General features: G+C 39.6%; 1 protein-coding gene and 2 long non-coding RNA genes across 5 annotated transcripts in view; 1 reads left to right on the top strand and 2 right to left on the bottom strand.

Annotated features, from left to right (window-relative positions):
* CRB1 (crumbs cell polarity complex component 1) overlaps positions 1 to 17,679 on the top strand; it is a 166,372-nt gene that overhangs the window by 108,596 nt on the left and 40,097 nt on the right. For 2 of the 3 annotated variants that reach the window (XM_084788399.1, XM_084788401.1), the window contains exons 6-8: positions 9,199 to 10,152; positions 15,007 to 15,554; positions 16,011 to 16,176. In XM_084788399.1, coding sequence (XP_084644525.1) covers positions 9,199 to 10,152; positions 15,007 to 15,554; positions 16,011 to 16,176 — 1,668 coding nt within the window. The remainder of the gene's footprint in view (positions 1 to 9,198; positions 10,153 to 15,006; positions 15,555 to 16,010; positions 16,177 to 17,679) is intronic. The other variant, XM_084788400.1, reaches the window with a different exon arrangement.
* Positions 1,252 to 6,083, bottom strand: LOC311601091. The gene is made up of 3 exons (XR_014780458.1): positions 5,702 to 6,083; positions 1,630 to 1,740; positions 1,252 to 1,500 (listed from the first exon to the last, which is right to left on the bottom strand). It is a non-coding gene; the product is annotated as an uncharacterized lncRNA (long non-coding RNA).
* On the bottom strand, positions 10,463 to 16,087 carry LOC311601087. The gene is made up of 3 exons (XR_014780457.1): positions 15,948 to 16,087; positions 15,385 to 15,547; positions 10,463 to 10,715 (listed from the first exon to the last, which is right to left on the bottom strand). It is a non-coding gene; the product is annotated as an uncharacterized lncRNA (long non-coding RNA).

The raw sequence follows: 17,679 nt of genomic DNA on the forward strand, positions 1-17,679 counted from the left end.
TGTTAAGTTTATGGGATTGATAATCATATCTGTTGTAATCGTTAAACTGTGTATAATTTTCAGCTTAAACAGAAAAGAGGAATATGCAGAGAAATATTAATCCGGTAACATGAATGATCTGATCACATCCAAACACCTTCTAAGTCTGTGTGATCCAGCTGGAATATAGACACATCCTTAATCCCAAACAATGACGTCTAATTGAGGAACAGACAAAGTGATAAATCAGAGAAAGATTTGACAGAAAAGGATATGGCCTAACTCTCACAAGAACAGCATAGGAATAAGAGGCAATTTAAAAGAGCAGGGAGAAGCAGTTCAGTTGAATTGAGGTCAGTCATTTGGCAGGCAGTGGGCAGGCAGGTGAGAGGCGGTGCAGTGTCAGTTCAGATCCGTGCAGTCAGTTCAGTTGAGTGGAGCTGAGTTCAGTGCACTTCAGTTGAGTGTGTGCAGTGCAGTGGAGTTGAGTTCCTCATGAGTTCATGCAGAGGCAGTTGAAGCCAGAGAATCAGAGTGAACCAGAAGATTAGAACAAATTGCCAGGGTTAGTTTGAGGCCAAACAGAGCAATCCAGTGAGAATCTGAGAGAAGCCAGTTTGAATCAGTCAGCTTGGAGAGGGGTTTAAACTGGAACAGCGGAGTCGAACCAGCCATCATTACTGAAAAGGGTGAGTTTATTCATCAGTAAGTCTCAGAGGCTGAAACATTCAAAGCCTAGGGTAGCAGATAGAGGCTGGAAGATTAGATCGTACAGAGGCTAGAAGCTTCCAAGGCTAGGCCTAGGGGTAGTTACAACAGAGAAAGAAATGCTGCTCTGGACTCAGCTCAAGTCATGCACAGCTTCGGTACACAGATTAGGTCCATCTCTTATCCCATCCCTTTATCTGAGGAAATGAAAGTTACTTTTACACCACATGATATTTTATGAGATACAGTCAAATGATAGCATAAATTTGATCACCATCAAGAATAAAATATATCATTTATTTATTTTGCTCTGATTACATTCATTTGAGAGTACATTATTCAAGACTGGGGGCAGGTTAATTCTGTCAATACAGTACCTGCTGCACATGCATGAGTGCCTGAGTTTGAATTCCCAGCATCCAAGTAAATGCTGGGCACGGGGAGGCATCCGGAGCCTGAGCACTAGGATGCAATGGCAAGGAGATCCCCAGTCAGTGGAATACAGCTTCAGTGTGTGACAAACTCTGTCTCAAAACAGGAGATGAAAAGTTGTACAAAAGGACACTGAACAACATTGCCCTGTGACCTCCACATGCGCACACACGTACAAACACAGTTTTACACACATACATATAATTTTTTAAAATCTCATAATTAATGCCTGTTAAGATATTTCCCAACCATAAGATAAAGTAGTTTGAGTCACGAGAAAATACACACCTGGTATAAATGCCTGTCTACTCTCCACCGCCCGGAACTCAAGTGTGGTTGAACTAGGTGCTCCATGAAGCTGGACTGTATATGCTTCACTCTCTGCACCACGACAGTGACAGCCAAGTTAGCACATCCATAGAGAAGAGTTATAAGAATGAATGGCTAAAAAAAAAAATAATAACTGTGGAGACGCACTACTGTGGTAAGTTTGACATCACACTTTCCTACCTTATTACTTGATTTCCTGTGCAACTTGCCTGGCCGGTTATATGGCCAACATTTAAATCCTTTCACCTCATCACACTGCTTCAGGGTACCATGAATACCTTTGCTGGCACTCTTAAAAATGCAAAAAAAAAAAAAAATGAAAAAAAAAAAGGAAGCGAAGAACCAGTTAGTCTAGTATTTGAAACAACACCTATATTTAAGTTCTCCTGGATTTGAAAGTAGAGAGTTATTCTCTCACAGTGGAAAAAAATTCAAGCCCCAGAGTGTCACACCAATACAGCTGTTCTTAGGTATCCACAGAGCATTGCTTCTACACACACTGAGGATCCCCCACCCATGGATGCTGAGGTCCCTTACAGAGTGTGCTGTAGTGCTTGCACAACTGCCAACAGTAAGATGCTGACGATACGTTGCAAATGCCAGGGGAATGGGTGTTACCCAGTATTCCTTGATCAATAACAATAAAAAGTCTATAGCTCTTCAGAGAGCTATGTAGAGATGTAATATTTGGTAGTGTGCCTGAGGTGACACTGGGAGAGTCCCCAGAGTCACAGGCTGGGAAGGGACACCCTCCTCCCTCAGACTCAGTAGTGACAGCTTCTACCGCTTCCTTTCATCTTTTTCTCCTTCTCCTTCCCCACAGGTGTCAAAAGATTTAAAGTTGCTAAGCACTTATTAATCATGCCCTCTTGTTTTGGGGGATTTCAGTTTTGTTTTGTTTTTTGTTTGTTTGTTTGTTTGTTTGGGGGGAAGGGTTGGCTTTGTTTCAGTGGTAGGGATTGAATCAACCCCCCCCCAATAAAAAAAACTCAAGAAGGTGTGATGTCACTGGGGAGGCTGAGGCAGGAGGATCTGTGAGTTGGAAGACACCCAGGGCTACATAACACAAGAAGACTCCAGTCTCTCAAGGAAACAAAAATAAACAAAAGGCCAACGTAGAACTTCCTTCATCATGAAAAATAAATAAATCAGGTAGTAATTTCCCATAATCGAAGTTTCTCTGGATGATAGCTTGCTTGGAGCTTCCTCAGTTTCCATAATAATATTCCTTAATGCTGAGATCACACCAACACTGACTAATGAGACTCACAGAAGGCAGGCACTGTGCACCCTGCTGGCATCAGATCTAAGAATGTCTCAAAGCTGCCTAGTAACTGGCACAGCTGAGTCTTATGTTAAGCCCCACTGAGCCAGCTCAGGGGGAGTGAGTCCAAGCTGAGCCCTCATTCTCCTGGAGAAGCGCAAAGACATCAAGACATTGAAACCGGGTCTGGTGACCTAGTAGACTTCGGTTGGCTGGCTGGTTTTACTTTTTATGGAAATATGTTTCGAGACAGGACACGAGGTTTTCACATTTTAATGGCAATGCTCATAGGTAACAATTTCTTTGTATTACTTCAATAAGATAAATGGTATTGTTGCTACAGTTTTTAAGTTGTTTATTTAACCACTAATATTGAGTGCTACAACCCGTACTGTGGAAAGTTGGCCTTTGAGCAAGAGAAAGTGGATATATTCATATATCAAACCCTTGGCTTTTGCATTTAATTCTTTCTTGAATTTATATTTTTTGAAAAGACTAAGTAATTAAGATAGATTAAAATGCACATTATTTTTGTTTTTATAGAAACAGTTTTTCTATAAGGTATTTCATTAGCAACATGACTTGCAGTGAAAATTATGGCAAAAGTCACTTTATAGACAATCATGAACAGGGTTTCACAATGTGACCCTCACTGTACTGAAACTCAGGATCCTCCGAACAGCATCCTATGCTTCTGCGCTACAAGTATGCCCCCATGCCTGGCTCCCTTCCTGTCTGCAAAAGTTATGGATTGTGATGAATGTCTACAATGTACCAGGTAGTAGACATTTTTCTATCATGATTATTTTTAAATACGGCACTATCATATAAGCATAGGCAATGTTAGAAGAACTATAGAAATAGTAAGAATCTTAGTTAACTGAATTGATTCGAGACAATAGTAAACTTGGAGCAATCTGTGTTATTCATTAAAACTTGGACATGAGCAACTAAATCACAGCTGCTAAAATGCCCTAATGGGAAGACTGACTGGCAAGTGTGATCCCTGAATATCACCTAACCCTTTTATTTTGATGGACAGCAGATCTTTTCCTTTGCCAAGTCAGTGAGATAACCAATAAGAAAATGTTCTTTTTCTTTTCTTTTCTTTTTATCTTTTATTGTATGAACATTTTGCCTGCCTGGTCCTTGTGGAGGTCAAAAGAGGGTATCAGATCCACTGGAACAGGGATTACAGACATCTGTGAGTTACTGTGTGGTGCTGGGACTCGAACCTGGGTCCTCGGCGAAGGTAGCCAGTGGTCTTAACTGCTGAGCCATCTCTCAAGCTCCAGTGAGGAAACTTTCACCTTAATTTTTCCCACTTTTAGTTGACTGGGTTCATGGAATAATCTGACCTTATTTGCTGTAATGTTTGTAAAGCTGAGGTTAAACAGACAAGAGCATAAGTTGCTGCTACTGTTCTCTCTTCACCTCATTCTGTGGTTCCTTCAGGCTCTTCATCTCAAGATGGGCTTCCTCTTCTCTTCTTTGTTTGCTGTTTTGTTTTGTTTATTTATTCATTTTTGTTTTTTCATGACAGAGTTTCTCTGTGTAGCCCTGGCTGTCCCAGAACTCACTTTGTTGACCAGGCTGGCCTCAAACTCACAAAGTTATACCTGCTGCCTCCTTAGTGCTGGAATTAAAGGTATGCACTACCACTGCATTGCTTTCTCTTCCTTTCTTTTTAAACAGTGGCAATACACACACACACACACACACACACACACACACACACACACACACACACACAGAAATATTTTGGCTAGATATATATGACATATTTTGCCAAGTTATTGTTATTTTGTGAAAGATCATATCTGTATATTCTTTGAGGCAATAATAAATAGAGTTACAACTGTAAAGAAAGCAGTGTTGTCAGCATTTATATGCTGAACAAATACAAGAGAAGGCAACTCAAGCTGAGGAAATAAACATCCTATTTTGGGTTTTGAGAGCTTTAATGGTTGCTGGCGCGTCTTCCTGTCTCTAGTTTCTTCCTCTTTATTCCATTACATAACCCTGTGGGACTGACCTTTAGAAGGGACCACATTGGTCTTCCAACCCACATTTACCCCATAATTTCCCACTGCCAGAAAGTAAATAAGTAAATAAATAAAACAATAAAAGCTTTGCAAGCTCCAGCCCTGCAGTCTGACTGCATTGGCTAACTCAGTCTTGCTCTATAAAATCACCATGGCAGCTGTTTGTCAAATACATCATGGCTTCAGAATGTCTTCTGATTTTCCATCCATGGTGCTTTGTTTCTTTGCTAATTTTTGCACACAACAATTCTTTTTTGGATTGTTTGTTTGCTTTTGTTTGGCTATGACTTAACCTGAAATAGAGATTCAACCTTAGCTTCCCTAAAACTTTCCTAATCATCCTGATGGGAGGCTGCTAGGGCTGAGTGAGTGGCTTTTGTCTGTGCAGGTCTCTGGGATCTGTCCAGTGCTGCCTCTTTGGTGTGCAATGACTCAGGTTGCCACTGTATTTTCATGCATTTTTTTCTACCTCCATTAAAATCAGTAAGATCTGGTTGTCATTTCATGCTGTCTGCAGGACTTTGTGAATGGCCAACAGTACATTAGTATTTGTTTATTTGATTTTTAATTATTAGTTTTTATGTCTCAAGGTTGTTTCCTTTCTCTAATTCAAAGCCATTACTAGAACTTTTCTGAATATAGTCTGGTGGTGTCTGACTTTGCTATTTACAAATTATCTGCAGCCATTGGAAGCCTATAGTGTCCACAATATTTTCCTCAATGTCTTATCTTTATACTGTAATAACATTTATGTCACGTGTGATACCATACTCACATTTTTTTTTTTTTAGTTTATTGAGACAGAGTGTCTCTGTGTAGCCTTGGCTGTCCTGGACTCACTTTGTAGGCCAGGCTAGCCTCAAACTCACAGCGATCCACCTGCCTCTGCCTTCCAAGTGCTGGGATTAAAGGCATGTGCCACCACGCTCAGCCTTGTACTCACATTTATGTCACATAATATATTGTAATCTCATCAAAGCCAGGTCTTTAGCTTCCACAATCATCCACTCCTGACATTCTCTGTGGGAACAGGACACAGATTAGTTCTTTGCAATTTTTAAAGAAGTATAAATTGATCATTTAATTGAGTGTGAAGATGTTTCTGTGGTAGATACCAAACTAAATTCTAGGAGAGTTTAAAATGCAGACTACCATAATAATAGGCTTCAGGCCATTTAGAATTTAGATATACAAAGGTTCTTGGGAGGCAACTTAAAGTTGTGTATCTATAAAGAGGTTTCTTGTTTGTATCTATTTTTTATAACAGGGTGTTTTGTGTAGCTGAGGCTATCATGGTCCTCACTGCAGAGCCCAAACTGGCCTCAACCTCCTAAACACTGGGATTTGGAGCACCATGCACAACAAAAATGTTTCTTGGTGAAATACTTACTTGTTTGTTGCTCAAATATATAAGAAATCAAATTTAAGGAAATTTTCTTGTAATACAAAAGTTCAAAGTCTTGATTTGTTAATTTTTCCTTTATAATACTCTTTTAGAGTTAACCTTCACTTATAATGTTATATTCACTCTCTATATCCATAAAATAAATCAGTTCCATCCAGGTCTATTCTTTCTATTCATAGAACATTTATTGCATGTGCCCCCAGCACTGTGCAGGCACTGTGGAAGACTTTAAGTAAAATTAGAGTACTTCACTATTTTCACAGAACTTAAAATATGTATGAGTTTCCAGAGCTTCTGTGAAAACAATCCAAGTAGGGTAAAATGTAAGTATGATAGAAACCTTCTAATCAAGTGCCTAAATGTCTGGTGCATAAGTGGTGGCAGATGAGGAAAAATTATCATTTCCTAAATTAATAAGCAGACCCAGAAAGCACACTGTAGGTTTTGGATAAGATTTGATGCTTTATAAAATATTTGTTACTTTAATAAGATCATTAATTATTATTATTATTATTCTATTCAAAAGATTAATTATCAAATGAATCTTTGGTTTTAGGCACTCTTGGGACTTCCAAATATGAGCCAAACATTTCCCTCATGAAGCTATAGTCTAATGAGATTCATTGGATTGTCAATATCATATTTACTTATTATTATTATTATTATTATTATTATTATTATTATTATTATTATTATTATTTCAAGACTTTTCATTTTGTATGGCAGAGCAAATATCCACACCTTGTAAATTATCTTTCAATGGCCAGGCCCTATTGAATGTTGTCAAAAAGGGTAATTCCTTTGGTTATTACTTTTTAGTAAATGGCCACCATCTATTGAGACCTTACTCAACAAACAGGTTTGCAATCATTTTTTAAAGTTTTATTAATTTATTCAGATTACAACTCAATTGTTATCTCATCACTTGTATCTTCCCATTCCTCTCTCCTGCTTTTACCCTATTCCCCTCCCCTAGGTCTATTATTGAAATCATTTACATGACTTAAATTAGACTGAGAAAAAGCTCTGTCATGGGCTGTGGTGGCGCAGGCCTTTAATCTCAGCACTTGGGAGGCAGAGGCAGGTGGATTGCTGTGAGTTCGAGGCCAGCCTGGTCTACAAAGTCCAGAACAGTCAAGGCTACACAAAGAAACCCTGTTTTGAAAAACAGAAAAACAAAAACAAAAAAGAAAGAAAGAAAGAAAGAAAGAAAGAAAGAAAGAAAGAAAGAAAGAAAAAGAAGGCACTGTCATGTAAATGGAATCTTTATCCCCATTTGTTGATAAAAATAGTAAGACTCTAAAAACAAAAGAAAGGGAGCAACCTGCTGAAGATCACACAGCCTCTTCCTCCACTGTGGTTTTCATCCAACATTGTGAAGATGGGGACCTTTATATGACAGCTTTGTAATAGGAAGAGAGCAAATTTACAAGAACAGTCCTTGAGGGAGGAATCTACATTTGTATCTAAGATCATTGCCAAAAGGGGAAAAAAAAGACTTTTTGTCTTTCTGTTTTGTTTTTGTAATAGTAATATCGTATGTGTAAAATAAAACACGAAAACAAAAAATTTGGTATAGGCCTACATGGGAAGATAGCACCCACTTATCAGTAGTTGGAATGACTAGTAGCACATGATTATTAGGTGCGACACTGTCAGACTGGAAGTAAAAGCATGATTTTGCTTTAAGGTAAGACTATAGGAATATTTTAGAACTTAGACTTTTTACTTTCTAAACATCAAATTTCTTCTGTGAAAAATGGCTAGGAGGGTGTGCCTTGCAAACTGCAGATGACCGCGAACAGAAATGTAATGTGGATGAAGGTACTGGGGGAAAACATGAAGTGCTCTACATATGTCAATTTGTATTTACTCATTTGCACTTATAGTCACTCCTAAAAACTGTCTGTCCTAGTTTGATGTTGGCAAGTGAGATGGAATACTTACCATATCAAACTAGGGGAGGGAGGACTTATATAGCAATTTATAGATTATTGACCATGATTGAGGGAAGCCAGGGCAAGAGCTCAACACAGGAACCTGGAGGCAGGAACTCAAGCAGAGACCACAGCAGAAAGCTGCTTGCTGCCTTGCTCCTCACAGTTTGCTCAACCTGCTTCCTTCTACCACTCAGGACCACTTGCTCAGAGGAGGTACTGCTCACGGTGGGCAAGGCCGTCCCATGTCCACCGTTAATCAAGTAAATGCTCCCACACACTCCCCTACAGGCTGTTCTGTTGGAGGCAATTCCTCCAGGGAATGTCCTTCTTCCCAGGTGACCCTAGCAGGTGCCTAGTTGACCCAAATTAACAAGCACAGTATCCTATTCTTGTCCCCTTGACTAAAATAGCTCTGATAGTTCTTTTATGGATGCTATGCTGTTTTTCTTGAAATCAAGAACAAGATTTTATCAAAGTGAAACAAAAGTTGTCAGTGGGGACGTGTCGAATAGATGTCATGGTGTTATATAAGGATCCAGGAAGAAGAAGGAGCTCTTTCATTTCGGAGGCTTCTGTGGTGAGAGAAGGCTCATATATCCAGCAAGCTTCGGTTCTAGGGGTTATAGGATGGTACAAACGAGACAGAAAACAATAATTATTCCAAGATAGAAGAAAGTAAAATAACAGGATAAACAGAAACTGGGAAAAAGCATCCACAATTTAGTCGTTTTGAAATCTAGGATCATTGCCAAAACTAGAGTTTTCCTTTTTTTTTTGTTTTGTTTTCATGTTAATGCCATATGTATACTTGACAAGGGTAACTTGAGGTGATCATTGTCATTGATGAATGTTCTATTTCTAGGAGAATTCTAAGATCTGTCATGACTGCTCTCTTTCCCTAGCATAGACAGAATTATATAGCTGATGCTACTTTTCCTCCAGAGCTGTATTTTGCTCCATCACAGTTCTAACCCTGAGCTTGATCTGAAGCTTCTAATTATATCTAAAATTTATATGGAGCCTACATTAATGATCTGAACACATACATTTCATGTTAGTGTGTACACAGTTAACGTGTTCTTTCCTATGTAACAGGAATCCACTGTGAAGAAGACATTGATGAATGTTTACCAAACCCTTGCCAAAATGGTGGTACTTGTGAGAATCTGCCTGGGAACTATACCTGTCACTGCCCCTTTGATGACATTTCTAAGACATTTTATGGAGGAAAAGACTGCTCTGAAATTCTCCTGGGCTGCACTGATCACCAGTGTCTGAACAATGGGAAATGCATCCCTCACCTCCAAAACGGCCGCCATGGATTCACCTGCCAGTGTCCTTCTGGCTATGTGGGGCCACTGTGTGAAACCATCACTACATTTTCTTTTGAGAACAATGCCTTCCTGTGGATCCCAAGTGACTCACATACAACCGAACTATCAGAATGTAACATATCCTTGAGGTTTCAGACTGCTCAGCCAGACACACTTCTCCTTTTCCGAGGCAACAGGGATATGTCTACCAAGTTGGAGTTGCTCAATGGTTGTGTTCATTTATCAGTGGAAGTCTGGAACCAGTCAAAGGTGCTCCTGTATATTTCCCACAACACTAGTGATGGACAATGGCATCTGGTGGAAGTGACATTTGCAGAAACTATAACCCTTGCCTTGACTGGCAGCTCCTGCAAGGGGAAATGCACCACTAAGTCTTCTTTTCCAGTTGAGAACCATCAGTCAGTATGTGCTTTTCAGAACTCTTTTTTGGGTGGCTTACCAACAGGAACCAGCAGCAGTGTGTCTGGGCTTAACATCTATAATGTGCCATCCACACCTTCCTTTGTAGGCTGTCTCCAAGATATTAAATTTGATTTGAATCATATTACTCTGGAGAACATTTCGTCTGGCTTATCACTAAATGTCAAAGCAGGCTGCATGAGACATCACTGGTGTGAAAGTCAACCTTGTCAAAACAGAGGACGCTGCATCAACTTGTGGCAGGGTTATCAGTGTGAATGTGACAGGCCCTATACAGGCTCTAACTGCCTGAAAGGTAAGCAGAATAGGGTGCCCAGGAGTGCTGAACCTCAGAGCAGAGCCATCTCAGAACACCCAGGCTGTTATGAAACACAAGGACCCCTCAGGACTTATGCTGCTGTTTGCTTACTAATGACATAAAAGGACACAGCAGTGATGTGTATTAATTATGAATGAGATTCATAGGACAGCTAAGCTTTACTTGGCCTAAAAAGAAAAATGACAGCAACAACAAGCAAATGGCTTCTCTCAAAATGGTGTTTCACCTAGTTAGTAAAATGCTTTCAGAACTTTGACATTTGATACATATCAGAAATATATGGAAAACCTTGCTTATTTGTATAAGATTTAATCTCTTGAATAAAAGGGAGTTTGGGACAAAAAAAAACTAGTTAGTGCCACTTACTAGCGCTAGATCTTGTGCTTGCTGGAGTCCCAGTAAATATACGCTTTCCTGCTTTCTCCCTATGTAGTTTGTACTTCCTTAAGAATCGTGCTTAAAACTGGCAGGTTGACAAACCATCCGTTCTAGTCAAACCTGTCTCTTCCAAGATTTCATTGTACAAGGCAGATAGATGTCTTTAGCAGGAGAAAAAGAAAGAAAGAAGACAGGAAATGTATTATCAGGAAAACTTGGTAGTTGTCATACACAAATCGATCTGATTTCTCCAACAAATCAGTTTGAAGTATATTTCACATCCTTTACTTCCAACATCACCTCAAAGACTGCCGTTGATAGCGATCAATACGTACCTGCTCGCTTTTATTATTATTATCATGCCTTGAGTGGTCTGAGAGAGAATTCTAACAGGCTGCTTTGAAGTTTGGTTGCAATTTACCCCAACATTTTAGAATGAGTCCAAGTAGGACAACATATGGTAAATAGTCTCCTCTGTTTTGTATGAAGGGAAATTAAAACCAGCCGTAGCCTATACCCTACTCCATGTTCAATGGCTAAGAATTATTAGAAACTATTTGCAGGGTTTCCCCTAACCACAATATTCATTACCATCACTGACCTGTTTGACAATGAGGCATGGCATCTGCTGCTCTATGTAATATTTTAAATGGCATGGCAAGTTGTTTTGTGATTATTTTTAAAGAAGAAAAGGTGAAATTATGCTGAGGCAACGGCTCACTTTTTGAAGAAAAATCTAATTGACCCAAGGCAATATTTTTACTACATATACAAAATAACAAACAGATGCGGACTCATTTTGACTGGCTTCCAGATGCACTGACCCTTGAGGTTAGCACTGACCTGGGGACGCTGACTGTCCTAGGAAATAGACTCGAGAAATGCCAAGCCAGTGGGTTCTGGTTTCTTTTATATTTTTTTCCAACTTGGAAAATAATGAACTCTTAAAACAAAATTCATGATTTGGTTACACTTTGTACATTCCCCCAAATAGTGTGACTACACTCCTGTATGCACGCTGAGTATGACTATAGCCTCTAAACTTACACAAAGTGTGACTATATCCTCTATGTTCACACTGTTTGAAACTGTTTAGTCTGATATTTGGCATCAGAAGATTATAGGGCAGGAATCTCATAAAACTCTTTGTTTCTGAAAATTTGAGGGGAAATTTTAGGGGAAGGCTATATTTTTCATATCACCTCTGAACTCTAAAGTAAGATATTCTGTGTTTCTGACATCTATGAGGAAACGTTTTCTGTATTTTAATCCTTAAACACACACTCAGAGACAGACACAAATACACACAGGCATGCGCTAAGATCACAAATGAAGCTTAGCGTCCATCTGCCATTCTAGATGTGTGCTCAAGATGAGGCACACTGAAAATTGAAAGGACAAGCCATCCAACTAATTACTTTTTAAGATATATTTTATTATTTTATTGTCTGTGTGAGTCTGAGTTTATGTTTATGCACCACATGAGTGCAGGGACCTATTGATGTCTGAAGATCCCCTGGAACAGAAATTAAAGAAAGCTTTGAACTGCCTGAGATGGATACCTGGGAACCCAACCTTGATCCTCTCTCTACAAGGCGACAAGTACTTCTAACCACCGAGTCCTTTCCCAGTCCTCAAATAATACGTTTGAAACAATATTACCACTGGCAAATACAATGAAAAAAGAAGACAGGTTGGACAGACGTTTGGTTGTCTAAGTAGCATGCTGCGCTCACACACGCACACAAGCACGCATGCACACACACATACACACACACTATAGAGATTGCCATTATCTTTAAGCTGATCTTTTTAAAAAGGCATTTATCCCCCATAAGAGGAGTTTTGGGGAAGGTTTGTACAGGGCTCTGAACTGTCTGCAGTGTTAACATTGTGTCTTGCATTGTAAGTTAGAACAGGGTCTTCTGAGATATTGTTCTAAAGCAGTAGGTTTAAACCTTTCCAACACTGCAACACTGATGCTGTGGTGACCCCGCCCCAAACCATAACATTATTCACTGCTACTTCATAACTGTAATTTTACTGCTGTTATGAGTCATACTGTAAATATCTATGTTTTCTGATGGTCCTAGGGGACCCCTGTGAAAGGGGTAGCAGCCCACAGGTCTAGACCCACTGTTCTAAAGGACTGTATCACCCACCTCTTTCTTTGTTTGGAAAGTATCTAATCTTAGAAAGCAACTTGTTTATATTTGCCTTCCTCTGTACACCTAGACTTTTGGAATGTTATAATATTTGAATCAGGGTTTATTAGGTTTCACGAGCCCCTTCCATAACTGGATTTCATATGTAAGCCTCTGCTTTTAGCCCTCTTCAGGAATAGAGGTTCACTATTCCATATAGCCCCAAATTTCCAAACAGTTATTTCCTTCTATTTATCTGGATTACTATTTAACCAAAGCTTTCATTTTCCCACACAGTTATTATCAGGGGCATTCTCTCTTTTTTAAAAATATGTTATTAATTTATTCATATTACATCTCAATTGTTATCCCATCCCTTGTATCCTCCCATTCCTCCCTCCCTCCCATTTTCCTCTTACTCCCCTCCCCTATGACTGTGACTGAGGGGGACCTCTTCCCCCTGTGATACCCTATGGGCATTCTCTCTTAAGGCCTAACATTTATTTCTCTTGAGAATTCTCAAACATTTGAGGAAGAATATTTCATGCCAGCAACCACTGGCATCACCATACACATCTTACTTTCCTCCAGTGTCTCTGTATGACACGGCCCTGAAAGACTTCATCATCTGCTTGTTCCTTTTGCCACACATTTGCCTCTTTCTAAAAGGTGGTGCCTAAATATTCTTGATGACACAGTGACATAGGAGCCTAACTATGCCATTTCTATACAATATGTTGTCATTTATCATATTAGCATTGCATTAACTTTCTGGCAGTCACATTTTCTTTTGTTAGTCATTGTCATTTGTGAGGCTACAGTGTCCTCCTTCTGCAATCCTTATGCTACATTTAAATATAGATGCCTCCTATTTATTCTCACTAAATTTCATTATACAGTCTATCAATTGCTAAAATCTGTCAAATTTATTTCTTTCAACCATACGTCTTTAGAACACACCCACAATCTGTACTAGAATCGAATCTTCCAGGCTCATAGTCGCGTCCTTCCTGTGTGCCTTATGGTGTTTCTAAAATCAAGTAGCACATCACACATCCCGATTACCTGCTTGTGATTTCCGAAGAATAGGATTACTGGAGGGTCAAGTTTCTAAGGAAGAAAGGAAACCCATCCCTGCATCCCTGTCTTTTATTCTGATCCACAAAGTGATGCTGCAGGCATCCTGGGATGACCAGCAGGGACCTGGCCTCCTGAGCTTCAGGGATTTTTGTGCCTATCCTCAAACCTCAACGGCTTCAAGAGCCCAATTTTCTTATTAAGCATTTTATCCTATACAAAAGTGCCACAGTGTGTTCAGAGATGTTAACCTCTTCAAAGAGGCTATTTTATCTGACAGTACCTTTGAAAGCTACCTGTAGTTGCCTGGAGCAGGTGGTGTCCCAATGCAGATTCACAATGCAATGTTCCTATAGGAATCCAGCCAGAATTCTGAAAATGTGGCCTTTTGTGCAGAAGGTCTTCAAACACAGATGGTTGTCTAAGCAAGATTCACTGCGGTTCAGCTAAACTAAAATATGTCTTACTGTCACGCAAACTTCAATTGGTGATGATGTCTAACCATGATAGAATATGATCTTTTTCTTTTCTCTGGTTACAACTGAGATGTGAAAACCCGAAGCAGCAATATCTTTATGCCAGCGCTGTTGTCAAGCTCAGCAATAATTTCTGCATCGCAAATTCAAAAGTGAGCTCTCAGCCCATCCCATCCTTGACCTCAGAGAGTTAACACAAGTAACACTTCAGCCTTCTAGAATCTCTTTTCCCAAGATGTTATTTTTTTTTACTATGTGAGGTGCCTTCCCAAATTTGAGCTTGCTAATCTTGTTGCTGATCTTTGTCTCTCGCTACAGAACAGTTCAACCTCATGCCATTTCCCCTTCTCCAGCATGCCTCCACACAGCAGAGATAACGGGGCAGTTACCTCAGAGGGATGGCATGGAGTATTCATGCCCTTGCCTTGCACCAAGATAAAACTCAGAGGTGTCTGATATTTCATTGTCTGGATTTTAGAGAGGAGATAGGAATGTCCTTTAGTTGGTCCTTGAAGAAGCTTTGCTTCTATTTCTCTTTCATAATTGATGAGCCCCTATTATAAACCAAAATATAGTGATTTCCATAATAATCTCAGAAGCACAGAAAATGAGGAACATTACTACTCTATTAAATAAGGCTGTCTGGAACTTGAGTGTCTGGTTGTTATGCCTATGAAAGTCTCATCTTCCATTTTTTCTTACATTTGAATGTAAGGATTTTTTTTTCTTTCTCTTTCCCAATTTTGACATTGAAGAGTATGTAGCAGGCAGATTTGGCCAGGATGACTCCCCCGGATATGCCGTCTTTAATCTCAATGATAATTATGGACAGCACTTCAGTCTCTCCATGTTTGTGCGAACACGTCGGCCACTGGGACTGCTTCTGGCATTGGAAAACAGCACTTACCAGTATGTCCGTGTCTGGCTAGAGCATGGTAGCCTAGCACTGCAGACTCCAGGCTCCCCGAAGTTACTAGTAAATTTTTTTGTTAGTGATGGAAATGCCCACTTAATATCTTTGAAAATCAAACCATATGAAATAGAACTGTATCAGTCTTCACAAAACCTAGGATTCATTTCTGTTCCTGCATGGACAGTTCAAAGAGGAGATGTCATCTTCATTGGTGGCCTACCTGACAAAAAGAAGACTGAAGCTTATGGTGGCTTCTTCAAAGGCTGTATTCAAGATGTAAGATTAAACAACCAAACTCTGGAATTCTTCCCCAATTCAGCAAACAAAGCATACCATGATCCCGTTCTTGTCAATGTGACTCAAGGCTGTTCTGGAGACAACATCTGTAAGGTAGGGCCATTGGTATCAACTATACATAGATTGCATACTAAAATTGTATTTATTAAATAGGTTATTATAAACATTTTTCTTGTATTCTTGGTCACAGCCAGGGATAATCAGTGTCTCCAAAGTACCTGGTAACTTGTAAATAATGGAGGATATCATTATATTTCAATAATCTTTCTTGTGACATATATCAGTTTATTTTTCTCTTTTCCTCTCTCATTCTCTTGTTCCTTTCCTTTTTATCTCTCCCACACCTCTGTCTATTTTCCTCTGCTCTTTTAGTAAGCAATTAGAAGTGGTAGGAGTCAGCTTTATTCATATTATTAACAATGTTCAAAATGTATAAAATGCAAAGATATTGGAGAATTGGCATTTTAAAGTAACAAATGATGTCACCTTTAACATTGCCACATTTCATTGTCATTGCTTTTTGTCCCTTTGATTTTCTTTTCTTCTCAGTCCAACCCCTGTCATAATGGAGGTGTCTGCTATTCCCTGTGGGATGACTTCTCCTGTTCCTGCCCTGCAAACACGGCAGGGAAAGCCTGCGAAGAAGTTCAGTGGTGTCAGCTCAGCCCATGTCCTCCCAGTGCACAGTGCCAGCTGGTCCCTCAAGGGTTTGAATGTAGGTAGCATTCAAAGATGTCATTCTTCCAGTGTAGTTGGTACATTTCAATTGTCCAAACCAAAAGAAAAAAAGATGAAAAGAGAATTCAGGCATAGCCAACCTAGAGAAACCTATGTGAGAAGTTGTTTAATAAGCCTAGTATGACCAATATCATGACCAGAGTGATCTCTGGAATTCATAATGGTCTGAATTATGAGTGGAAAAAATGGATCACTGCAGCAACAAACCTAGCTCTTTGATTATATCAAAGTAATTTGTGAAGAACAAGACAAATGCAAATGGTACTTACCTTTATTTTCTCGATACTGACAATATACAGTAAATGTGCACACATCTGGCTCACTGCCATTTATTATGTTCATGGCCACCGTAAGCTAAAGAGATGCCCGAAGGGCTTCTCGCCTCCCGTGTCAACAGTGAAGGGTATTGGGAAGCTAGAGGCTAGTGAAGCAACACAGTTTTGAGGACACAGCTTGTGGTGAGCCTTGAGTTTACTTGGTTTCCCCATCATAGCAAGATGTAAAACAAGATTTAAAATTTTATAACTCTCTCTAGGTATAAGAGTAAAGCCCCTCCCCCCCCAAAGAGAAGGCAATATATAAAAGTGTGTTGAGCATTTTACCCAGATTGCCAGAGGTCGCTCCGATGAGTTCAGCAGACTTGCTAAATCAATAAAGAGACAAGGAGACTGGTCCTTTTAGCATTCATTTAAGACTACAGAATAAGCCGTTTGTCTATGCTTCCTGCCTCCTGAATATCTTCCCTAAATCTGGCAAGAAAAAAAATAAATAAAGTAACAGTGAAGTCAAATGAGATATTTAAATCTAGTCAAACACTATCTTTAAATTATAATACATGAATTATTCACTGATGTTTCTCCAGATGTGATTTTTAATCATTATTTCACTTTCCAAAGTAAAAGATGAAGTTATTTCCTAGTCTACACACTCAATAAGGCTCGATGAAGACTTCCTGTAGGCCAGGCATTATTCTCAGTGACTGAGTACATATCCTGCAGAAAGATGTCTGGTCCCATACACTAGACTGGAGAGAGTTAAGAAACAGTGCAAACCCAGCTTCATGTGGCAACAAGAGCTGTGAAATAAATCAGCAGTAGATGAGACAGAGGATACAAAGAAGACCAGTGTTAACTTGGCCAGCCAGGGGAGGGTGACACCCAGCAGGCAGCAACACTGAGGAGGTACTGAGCATGGGGAAATCTGAAGAAAGAATGTTCCAGGTTTCAGTTACCATGAATGTAAAAAGCCAGGCTTGGGGTAAGCTCCTTGCTTTTGTGACTGTGGCATGTTAATAAGGAAATGAATGTTCTATGAATTGTAAGTAGACAGTTAAACAGGGGTTCGCACCCATAGACTTAGAGAGTGGTGTTAGAGTTTAGATCTTAAACTAAGAAGTTGTTAGAGTCATCTTCACCCACCACAGAAGTAGGGAAATGAGCAATCAGTCTTCTGTGTAACCAATGGTGGCTGTTACAGAGCC

The sequence above is a fragment of the Acomys minous genome (assembly GCF_964271855.1).
Source record: "Acomys minous genome assembly, chromosome: 1".
Classification (NCBI taxonomy): domain Eukaryota; kingdom Metazoa; phylum Chordata; class Mammalia; order Rodentia; family Muridae; genus Acomys; species Acomys minous.